Genomic DNA, 12,088 nt, shown 5'->3' on the forward strand with positions numbered 1-12,088 from the left:
CTGACTTGCCGAAACATAGTTTGTGAACATGAAATCTGTGGAGTGGTTAAAAAATGAGTTTTAATGCCTTCAACCTAAGTGTATGTAAACTTCCGACTTCAACTGTATACACACATACAGTACAAAACAAGTAACGTGATAGGCTGATGATATCACTACTGTTTCCCACATCACCAAACTATTTTACCCAGTCTCATGACACCTCTCCTCCCCTTTTAGCATTTTCTTCATGCATCCATGGTTACAAATCCCTGTTTATAATGGTAGAAAGAATACATCATACACATACATTCATGTAACGTTGAGCTTAATGTAAAAACACAACAAAGCCTTTTCTTTCTGTCCCGATGTACTCTGAGCTGTTCTGTATTCTCGACACACTATCCCGTACTTCACACTGGGGTGTGGGCCAGTTTGCCAATGAGGTAGAAAGTGTTAAGGAGAGAGCAGGGAGGGAGAGTGGGTGCGTCGCAATAGGGGAGCACTAAAAGTAGGAGGGCCAGTCCAGGATCACAATGAGAAAGACAGATTTTTGCCTCATATGAGGTAAAATATATCATATATAAATATATAAACTCCTCAGGACTACCACAAAGTCAATTTGGAGGAGAATTTCTCTCTCCTTTCCTTGGATTTTGTCCGCTAGGATTTGGTCCATTTGGGTATGCTGCCCAGGAGATGGAAATTATGTTTTTGTACAAAAGAAGAAAAATGCTGAGTTACAGCATAGGGAAAGTGGAGATAGGGACGTGAGGAGAATGATTCCACTTGGCTCTGTTTGTATGGCTAAATACAACTTATTTTTACACACACACACACACACACACACACACACACACACACACAGAGACGACCAGCCATTCCTGCACAATTAACTTTATTGTTGTTAATTTGGTATGCGACTGGGTAGAAATAGGCCCTGGCCACAGCCAGAGAGACCATATTATTGTGTGATTAAGAGCACAGATGGCTTGGCATGCTCTACCTCAATGGCCGCCCCGACAGCCACATATATCTCTGCCACCGCGGATTGGAAAGCTCATAAACAGCCCAGGTACACAATGCAGGAAGCAGACCAACTAAAAATAAAAGCCCCCCACCTCTCCCTACCTACTCATGAGCTCGTCCCCGTCCCTACGCTCAAAGCCGGTTTGCTGCTGAGAATCTATTATTCATTTGTGACATTAAAGCCAGGCTGCTTTGCTGGTTTTATCACACACGGCAGTGCCCTCATTAAAAGCAAGTCTGTCTGGCGTGATCCTGAAGTACCTTTTGTCTTTGCAGAGTCACCGTCTGGGTTCAGTCTAAAGCCCCAGCACTGGCCCGCCCCACACAGAGAGGAAATCACGGCTGTTCATGTTCAAACATCTGTTTGAGTTTGGTTCAGGAGCCTTTGTGTCGCAAATGGAATGTTGACGGTAGAGGTTTCAGAAAGCCAGCAAATATTACTTTATATATATTTAGATTTACAGTGTATGTTGTAGTAGCTGGAGTAGAAAAACAGAGAGAGAGTGAGAGAGTGAGAGAGAGAGAGAGAGAGAGAGAGAGAGAGAGAGAAGCAGACAACATCAGGGAAGCAGATAACAACCAAGGAGGCTCAGGGGTGCTTGCGTCTGTCTGGGGGTAACCAGAGATGGGGAGAGAGGAGACCACTTCCGGTAGTGTTGGGGGAAATGCAAGCCCATCTGGCAAGGGATGGGAGGCAGCTGGCTGTACAGGGCTGGGCTAGGACCTATGAGCACTTGCCACGGTACAGATGGGGAGTGCAAATGTGTGTGTGTTTGACAAAGAGAGAGAGAGAGAGAGAGAGAGACAGAGAGAGAGAGAGAGAAAGCAAGAGAGCATGATGGTATATGCTTGTATGTGAAAGAGAGAATATGTGTGTGTTGGTTGTGTGGATGGATGTGTGTGTGTGTGTGTGTGTGTGTGTGTGTGTGTGTGGGTGGGTGTGGGTGGGTGTGTGTGTGTGCGTGCATGTATGCGTGCGTGCGTATATGAAATTGAGTTGTGTGAATGTATGTTTGTGTGCAGGCATGGATGCATGAGCGTGCATGTGTGAACCTATGTGTTTGTGTACGTGCACACAGGACCGAGGGGAGACGCTGCCTGGAGGAAGCGTTCTATCAGTTTCAATTGGGAGTGCTGTGCCCCCGCTCAGAGTTCTGACAGGCCTTCCTGCTGGAGGAAATTGGAAAAGATGGGAACTGCATGGGCTCAGTTAAGGAAACCACCAAGACAAACGAGCTCCAATTCTTCTGGCTTGTCCAAAAACATGAACTCCCTGGCTCTCTATCTGACCCCCCCCCCCCCACACACACACACACACACTTTCTACAGCTGTGAGAATAAAATGGAAACCAACAAACAAAGCTGCATTCTGAGCTCAGTAGATAGAGTTAGCTCTCCTCCTCTACTCTATTTGGTTTTGTTGAAGAATGCCCTAGATGTTCCAGCAGCTTGGCAGAAGAAGACATCAGTCCAGGGTGTTGACTGGGGCGGGGGTTGATTTGGTGGCGGGGGGGGGGGGGGGTGCACTATCTTCTATATTTTCAATCACTCTCTTCAATGGAGATAAGCAGACATGAACCGTAGCCCTGAACACGCATGGCCGTATTGTGCCATGGCTCCAGCTCCATAAGTTTCACTGCATCAGTGTGTGTGTGTGTGTGTGTGGGGGGGGGGCGCTTGGAGTGTAAGCTCCAGCACCTTTTCCAATCCCAGGGTCTGAGGAGCCCGGCAGACGGTGGGGATATGTTTAAAACATCACAGGGAGTGTGCGGTACACCTTCAAATTGAACGAAAATAAATGGGTCACATCAATCAAACTTCTAGCGACACGGCTGACATATAGTTTGTAGTAGGAAACTACTGTCCAAAAAGAGAAAAGTATGCAGAAGAGTCCCATCAACCTGCCTCAGTCTTCAATACACCCGAGTTCAGACATGATATATGAAGCAGTACACACAACTCATAAACACTGTATGAGCAATACAGAAAGCATACACTGTATGTTACATTTGGTCAAATCAAACGTGTTTCTGGCACTATACAATGCCAATCATTTACAGAGAAAAAACATTGCTTTACATGGACCCCTATGTTTATAATTGGCTAATGGTTAGTTGCTACTGAATCAGAAAATAAATCTGGTTTCGGGATTAAAAGGTCACTGTTGGTATTTTAGGTTGGCAGAGATGTCCATGGCAGGCAGCCCAGTAAACCCATAATGTGAGTGAGCTGTCATTCAGTAACCATGACAACAGTGCTGGACTTGCGACAGGAGCAGACGTTTTAGGCATCAACGGGCAGACGTTCGGTTTTTAAGACTCTTCAAATGCTTCCAACAGCACACTGAAAAGAAGTCCTTGAAACGCCATGGTAAGAGATTATTACCAATATCTTCACTGTGCACATATGCACATAAAAAAGATATGTCACCAAGTTATTATGAAAAATACAGTGCAAATGAAAAATTAGAAGTTGGCAATGTCATTGCTACACAAGTCCAAGCAGGTGTACTGTGCGCTGATTCACTAAAGACTTTACCAGATCTTCACCTCCTCAGAATCAGACTGTGCCCTGGTATGTGTCACTGTCTGTCTATGGTATCTCAATCCCCTCCATGACTCACATAGCACATTTCAGTACACGCACACACACGCATGCACGCACGCACACACGCAGGCACGCACACACACACACACACACACACACACACACACACACACACACACACACACACACACACACACACACATACACACACTCACACACACACACACACTCACACACACCTCTCTGACTCACCCACACAGCCGTGGCCCTCATGGGACTCCTGGTAGCCTCGGTCACACAGACACCTGAAGGAGCCCACCGTGTTCTCACAGAAGCCATGGCTGCCACACACGGTCTCGTTGACTGCACATTCATTCACATCTGTAGTAGGACAAGGAAGAAAGGTATCGGTTAATTAAAGCCTGCATTTTCTCTACGTTCACACTTCAAAATGGAAGAGAGACAGAGGACAAAATAACGAGCTGAGTTATTCAGTATTGCTGAAGTCCATGAGTGTGGATCAGCAGTTAAACTGGTCATGGGTTTGGAGGTCTCATCTCTTCACTAAGTGACAGCAGTGAAGGAAGGAACATACTGTATGAGTGGAGCTGTTTGAAGCTTTTTTGGAGTTGTTTGTTTTGTAGGCAAAGCTTTGCAAAAGCATAGAGGAACATGAGACCACAAACAGAACACAGATGCAACGGCAAAAGCAATGACCAGAAGATGTATGTGTGTAAGTGTGTACTTTAGACTCAACACCTGGCGAACACCATAAACACAAGCCTATTGAAGTCATGGAGGGAAGCAGACAAAACAAGTCACACATATAAACGTCCTCTTAGCTGAGCTGAGTAAACTTTCTAAATCATTCACTCATTTAGAATTAACTCTAAACTGTAGACAGAACACCGTGAAACTGAAAACAGCGTAAACAACAAACAAGCAAGTAGGAGCAACAGATGTGACGCTGCCACGCAACAGATGCTCGAGTGTTACCATGGTAAATTAGGTATATCTCACATTATGTGGAGCAGATTAGTAGCGTAGACATGAATGTGCCTGACCACTGAGACAATGCCAATCTATTGGACCAATCCCTTTCTCTCTACCACCAAAATAAACTGGAAGGGCCAAGCTGAAAAATCCTTGATGTCAGCCAGGTCATCCCAAAGCTGAAGAGTTGAAAGGAGGGTAAGGTGTTGGGGGTGGTGGGGGGTTAAGTAAGGGAAGTTATATTGATGGGGAGAGCAAGATGAGGGGTACATTGGCACTTGAGCATTTTCAAAGCACATGATTGGATCGGGCAACAGCAGCAGTTGAAGAGATGCAAGGTACAGTAGGGTGTGGCTGCCCCCACCCCCAGTGGTTGGTGACTCACCAACGCAGTTTCCCTCTGGGGCGCGGACGTGCCCGGGGGGGCAGTCCACCACGCACCTATAGGAGCCATCCGTGTTCTCGCAGTGCCACGCCCCACAGATGCTCATCCCCAGCTCGGCACACTCGTCCATGTCTGGGAGAGCAAAGAACCCACAGCGGCCCATTCAAGACTAGTGTACCCCAACTGAACTAAAAGACCCGCAGGATACATAGCCTATGCTATGGATGAGGGGATAGAGATGCTTTTTATGATTACCATATCGTAGCATTAAAAAAAGCTATTTTCACTTGTTTAAGTGATTAGAACTCATACAAGTACTGCTACTGTAAGTGGGGATTAACAACTGTGAACACTTGACCCTCCCACCTGTCATAAGAGCATAAAGCATAATGGTGTAGTTTTAAGGCTGTTACCCTGGCATGTGTCATTGTCTGCCTGCAGGCGGTAGCCCCTATCACACTGGCACCTGTAGGAGCCCTGGGTGTTCTCACAGGAGCCACCCATACACCTGGTGCCATCCCAGCACTCATCCACATCTGTGGAGAAACACGCACGCACACACACACACACACACACACACACACACACACACGCATGCGCACACACATTTGAATACTTTATTTGGGTTCACAGTAAAGCATTACCTCAAACGACCTAAAATATAACAAAGGTCATATAGATAATCATGTAGCACCGTCTTCACCACACAGCTAAGCTTCCCACAACAGATTACACAGAATAATATCTTGCAAGCTGCTTGGCTTTTGTCTTTGGGAGGCCTGCAATTCACAGGCCACGTACTGTCAGGTAATGCACATGTCCATGGCTGTCAGATATCAGTATTCCCAGCTGACAACTGAAGCCAAGGCCACTAAGTGTGACTAAGGACTGCTATTTTAACAGTTTGATTAAAAAGGCTTCTTCCATGTAAAGATGGAATGAGCAGCCTACTTCTAATATGGTCACCTCTCCTTGGCTTTCATCAACAACAACAACGTCAGGTTTATTTGGCACATTAGAAAAGACCTTGTCATCATTCTCACCAAACTAACTTGCCACAACATGGGAACGCTTGTGAATTTTAACTGTTGATGGTGATGCCTGTCTAACTTCACTAGCAATTATGTTGACAGTGATGTCATGCCTGGCAATGTAAAGGACTTTGTATGCATGGCAGCCATGAGGGATACGTGTCACTGACTCCATGTGATGTACATTGGGGTGCATCATACAAAAAGGCTCATGACTCGCAGGATACCAGAGTGCGAGATTATACTTAGTTGGCGGAACACAGCCTCGCTTTAACAGTAAAGATCAGTATGTCCTCGCCTATGGCAGGGTTTTTGTACATGAATTGTCAGAATTGTCAATAAGTCTAGAGCAGCAAGTTTCCCCTGCATGCGCGCACACACACACACACACACACACACACACACACACACACACACACACACACACACACACACACACACACAATTTCACATGCCAACAATAAACTTACAGTCTCCTGGAAATACAGTTACCAGAGAAGTACCAGAGAAGCCTCAGTGCAGCCTTGTATCTGCATCCGTGAAAATTAAAGAATCTACAGTGCAAAATTAAATGTCATGGTATCCATTTTGCACATTCTATCAGCTGTGCGGTACGTGTGGATGTGCTTCATCCTAACGAGCTAGGCAGAAATGGCAAAAATCAGGGGAAACGTATTTATCACAACGGGTGCCTTTTCCTCCAGACATCTCTCTTATGACTCTTGTACTCTTGTATATAGGTTGTTGAATTTGCATTTTGAGTTGTAAAGTGCGACCTCAACCACTGGCAACATCAGCTTCCTACAGCAGTGTGTGCATGAGAGATACCTTGTTCCCCGTAGTTACTTTTTGTTTGGAAAGAAGAAGAAGAAGACTCTTTATTTGGCCTTGCAATCAATTCTCATCAATTGTAGGAATTTGACACGTGCACACCCCTCCCGAGACGAGACACACACTGCACACACCACACCCCCAAGGGAGAACAGAGCTCTGGGCACAGGGCAGCCATATTCGGCACCGCTGGAGCAGTTAGGGGTTAAATGCCTTGCTCAAGGGCACAACGGCAGTGGTAGGAGCCTTAGATATGATGCCAGCAACCTTCCAGTCACCAGCTCACATCCGGCTCCCTCCTAGGGTGGGGATCGAACCAGCAACCTCCCAATTGCTGGCCAGCCTCTCTAACCTCTAGGCCACCTGCCGCCTTAAATTGTTGAAATGTCTGTGTAAAATTCATGATTTTATAATTACAGTGACAATGTGATGGCTTTTTATGGCGGATCAGCAGTGTAAAGATGGCTTTAGTTGATTACTTTACCCTGAATGTCCTTTTCCAGAAGCAGCATCATGACACACAAAAGAGAAAAGAGATCAAACAGAGAGGAAGAGACAATCAAATGACCAGATGTGACAGTACAGAGCTGGTTTCCATCTTCCTCTTGATCTCAGCTGGACAAAATGCAATCAAGCTGTCAAACCGGGCCCTCCCCTGAGCCCAACCATCCTTTGGCTGTGACAGGGAGAGGAGGGGCGGGAGGGGGGAGGGCGTTACTAAATCTCAGCAATAGGTCTAGGTAGGCGCTAGGGTCTCGGTCCAGAGGGGCTCAGTCTCGGTCCCAGTCGGATCTTCAGTTGTGTTTCAGGGGGTGGTCCCAGACAAACAGGTAGGTAACAGGCTGGTAGACTGGGGGAGTGGGGGTTGTGTTTCAGGGGGTGGTCCAAGACAAACAGGTAGGTAACAGGCTGGTAGACTGGGGGAGTGGGGGTTGTGTTTCAGGGGGTGGTCCAAGACAAACAGGTAGGTAACAGGCTGGTAGACTGGGGGAGTGGGGGTTGTGTTTCAGGGGGTGGTCCAAGACAAACAGGTAGGTAACAGGCTGGTAGACTGGGGGAGTGGGGGTTGTGTTTCAGGGGGTGGTCCAAGACAAACAGGTAGGTAACAGGCTGGTAGACTGGGGGAGTGGGGGTTGTGTTTCAGGGGGTGGTCCAAGACAAACAGGTAGGTAACAGGCTGGTAGACTGGGGGAGTGGGGGTTGTGTTTCAGGGGGTGGTCCAAGACAAACAGGTAGGTAACAGGCTGGTAGACTGGGGGAGTGGGGGTTGCTGAGTTGTTTTATGGGCCCCAGTCCTACAGCTGGTTCACTGGACCAGTTTTCCCAGGATCAAAGAGAAAAAGACAGACCTCTACCTTAGGGGGGCCTACAGCGGTGTTAAAGATGAAAACAGGGTTCTGTCACTGGGAGGAAGAGGGGGGAAGAACTCCCTCTTATAGTCAATGCTATTTGTCTTTCTCTCCCTGCCTACTTTGGGCTGGGGAGGGAGGATATGGTGTTTCGTTGTCTCTGTACTTGTACTCTGCACAATGACAATAAAGTTGAATCTAATCTAATCTAATCTAGTTGATTGCAATCTCAACCTTCCTCTAACTGATGCCACCTGTAAAAGCCATCTGGTCTCTCAATATCACACAGTCAGCTTTCTAGGCAACATGTAGAACACTCACTTACCATCACTACAGCTTCTCATTCACTCTCATTACCTTTCAGGGGATTAGTGTCATTACATCAAAGGTGATTAGTGTCATTACATCAAAGGTGATTAGTGGCATTACATCAAAGGTGATTAGTGTCATTACATCAAAGGTGATTAGTGGCATTACATCAAAGGTGATTAGTGGCATTACATCAAAGGTGATTAGTGTCATTACATCAAAGGTGATTAGTGGCATTACATCAAAGGTGATTAGTGGCATTACATCAAAGGTGATTAGTGTCATTACATCAAAGGTGCACATTGAAATACTGCACATTAGAGGAAAGAACATTGCATACAGTGCCTTCAGTAAAAAAATGACTTTTTCCACATTTTGTTGTGTTACAACCTGACTTTAAAATATATGAAATAACATTTCTTGTCACTGATCTACACAAAATACCCTATAATGTCAAAGTGAAAACTCACCCCCTTTGCTATGACACTCCTAAAATGAGATCAAATGCAAAAATCAACAAGTCACTCAATAAGTTGAATTGAGGCCATCTTAATGCAAGAATAATAGTTCATGTGATTTCGGAATTAATATATTTGTTTTTATAGGGTCTCTGAATTGCATAGGAATCAATTACACACTGTGTGGATTAGGCTGTCACTACCAACTCAGCTAATTTCATAATTTTCTCTTGATCCTGAACTACCCAGTGACAAGCATACCAATAACATAATCCAGCTACCACTATTTTTCACACAACGGATGGTGTGGAAACTGCATTGCATGTGCTGGATTTGCACTAAAACCAACTAGTAAAACCAAATAATCCCATTGACTGTGCTTTTTCCTCTCCGTCTCCCCAGGCCTCTGGGTAGCATTCCTGAACAGTTTTGTTCCTCTCCATTTGCTCAGTTTGTAATGACAACCTGATCCACACAGTCTGTAAATGATTCCTATGCAAATCAGAGACCCTTTAAAAATTAAGCTATTCACAAATTAATTCTGAAATCACATGAACTATTATCCTTGCAAGCAGGTGGACTTAATTCAAGTTACTGAGTGACTTGTTGAAAACATTTTTGCATTTGAGCTAATTTTAGGAGTGTCAAAGCAAAGGAGTTGAATACCTGAAGACATTTCAGATTTTCATTTTTAATTAATTAGTAAATATATATAAAAAAAGAAAAACCCACTTTGAGATTATGGGGTATTTTGTGTAGTTGTGTATCAGTGACAAAAATAATTAATTAAATCTATTTTAAAGTCAGGTTGTAACACAACAAAATGTGTAAAAAGGGTGAATACACAGGGGGGTGAATACTGACACTGTAGGTTGTCTTCCGGACACACAGATATGAATACACACATGCAGATACACACATGCAGATACACACATGCAGATACACACATGCAGATACACACATACAGATACACACATACAGATACACACATACAGATACACACATGCACAGATTTCACGCACGCACGCATGCCCACGGCCACACACCCATGCCCACACACCCATGCCCACACACACACACACACACACACACACACACACACACACACACACACACACACACACACACACACATACTCACACACATACTCACACACACGCACTGGTAAGCACACACACTAAGAGAGATATAGTGAAACACTGAGACCTCACTGACTGAGTCCGAGCCCCTGCATAAATCAAGAGGAACAGAGTGCAGCAGAAAATATTCTTCCTCGTCTAGACAGCGAGCTCAAAGGCTTCCTTCTCTGTTTTTTCTGTTTTATTTCTTACTGCAGGAAAGGGCATTTAAAACAACTCTGGCACGGGGCAAGACTCCTGGCATGAGAGCCTTTGGTGGAAAAATAGCAGCAGCATATGTGAAAGAAATTATAGCCGCTCTCTTCCAGGAGCAACAAGCGTCGGCAGAGACAGAGACAGCGGAGGGAAACATGCGGCGGTAGACAGAGGCGTTAGACAAGCATCCGACTAACGTCGTAAAGATGTCAGGTAAACGTCACAGTTCAACCAGAGAAAATCAGAGCTGAAACATAGGACCTCTATCTATCTATGTGTGTCTGTGTGTGTGAGAGAGAGAGAGAGACATAAAGTAGTGAGTAAGTGAGAGAGTGTATGAGTAAGTGAATTCTTGAGCAGCCTCCTGATGTTACGACAACATCAAACCTAGCTTTCATTTACAGTACATCACATTAGGCCTCTTGATTCAAAGTTCAAGAAACAATATTATTCTCTGCCCTACCTTTGCATGTGTGTGAGTCCTCGCTGGTAGTGAAGCCTATCTCACAGATGCAGTAGAATGAGCCCTCGGCGTTCAGGCACTCCCCGTGCGGAGCGCACAACTCTGGGTCATCCAGACACTCGTCAACATCTGTAGGGGACAGCCAGGGAGACCAGCACACAGGTGTGAGGTCATTTACCATGACAGATGATGGAAAGGAGGATGAGGGAGGGAGGGAGGGCAGGAGGGTGGGAGGGAGGGAGGGCAGGAGGTTACCCAGGCCAGAGGCTTGTCAACGGCCGCAGGTGCTTCTGATTCCTCCGTACACACACACACACACACACACACACACACACACACACACAATGAAAGATGACGGCAGCACTAGGGAGGTAGCTGACATCACTTTGAGGCATCAGGCTGACATCAGCTGGCACATGATGTGGCTGTTGATGTCAGTGTATATTAATGTATAAGTGAGAGAGTGTCTGCAGGTGCATGTGCGTGTGTGTGTGCGAGTGTGTGTGCGAGTGTGTGTGTGTGTGTGTGTGTGTGTGTGTGTGTGTGTGTGTGTGTGTGTGCATGTGTGAGTGTGTGCGCATGTGTGTGAATATGTGTGTCAACGTTTCTTTGCGTAAGTATGTGTATATGTACATGTGTGTGCGTCCTGTATGGTTGTTTCAGTGTGTTATATTGCACTGCCTTAGCGAGTGTGTTGTGTGTACGTGACGGAGCGACGGCCCTTGCCTTGGCAGCTGGTGCCATTGATCTGCTGGTAGCCCTGGGGGCAGCTGCAGTGATAGGAGCCCATGTTGTTGACACACTGGCCCACGTTCTCACAGGGCCTGGCCACCTCCTGGCACTCATCAACATCTGGAATTACAATACACACACACACACGCACGCACGCACGCACGCACGCACGCACGCACGCACGCACGCACGCACCATAGCTTGGGGTTTATGGGCAGATAGAGGATATGAGTGTAGCTGGTGTGAGAACCTCAAGTCAAATATAGGGTTTTAATTAGAGCAGATGTCTTCTATGGGTTTTTTGTGGGATTCATAAAACAGAAATACACTGCAAGCATATTTTCCCGATTTGTTTCAACAACAAACCTTAACATCTGACAGCAATAAAAGTTATGTTCAAATATGACTCAAAATACTGTTTGATACTCTTTGATTCAAAATACATTGGTTATAAAATGTACTGTTAACCATGTTCAAAAGATGAAATCAGACTGAAATCTCTAATCTATTTTGAAAAATACTAATATTTTAATGTGCATATTTCCCTAAATATCTGAAGCTGAGTGAAACATAGTATGAGAGAGAGAGTGTGTGTGTGAGTGTGTGTGTGAGTGTGTGTGTGTGAGTGAGTGAGTGAGTGAGTGAGTG

At 45.5% G+C, this 12,088-nt stretch overlaps 1 protein-coding gene across 3 annotated transcripts in view; it reads right to left on the bottom strand.

Moving 5' to 3' along the window:
• The window catches only part of ltbp1 (latent transforming growth factor beta binding protein 1), a 103,831-nt gene that overhangs the window by 19,469 nt on the left and 72,274 nt on the right, over positions 1–12,088 (bottom strand). For 2 of the 3 annotated variants that reach the window (XM_083694836.1, XM_083694835.1), the window contains 5 exons: positions 11,435–11,560; positions 10,709–10,837; positions 5,347–5,469; positions 4,934–5,065; positions 3,808–3,936 (listed from right to left, as the gene is read on the bottom strand). In XM_083694836.1, the coding sequence (XP_083550962.1) occupies positions 3,808–3,936; positions 4,934–5,065; positions 5,347–5,469; positions 10,709–10,837; positions 11,435–11,560 (639 nt within the window). The remainder of the gene's footprint in view (positions 1–3,807; positions 3,937–4,933; positions 5,066–5,346; positions 5,470–10,708; positions 10,838–11,434; positions 11,561–12,088) is intronic. The other variant, XM_083694837.1, reaches the window with a different exon arrangement.

This window comes from Argentina silus, assembly GCF_951799395.1.
Source record: "Argentina silus genome assembly, chromosome: X".
Classification (NCBI taxonomy): domain Eukaryota; kingdom Metazoa; phylum Chordata; class Actinopteri; order Argentiniformes; family Argentinidae; genus Argentina; species Argentina silus.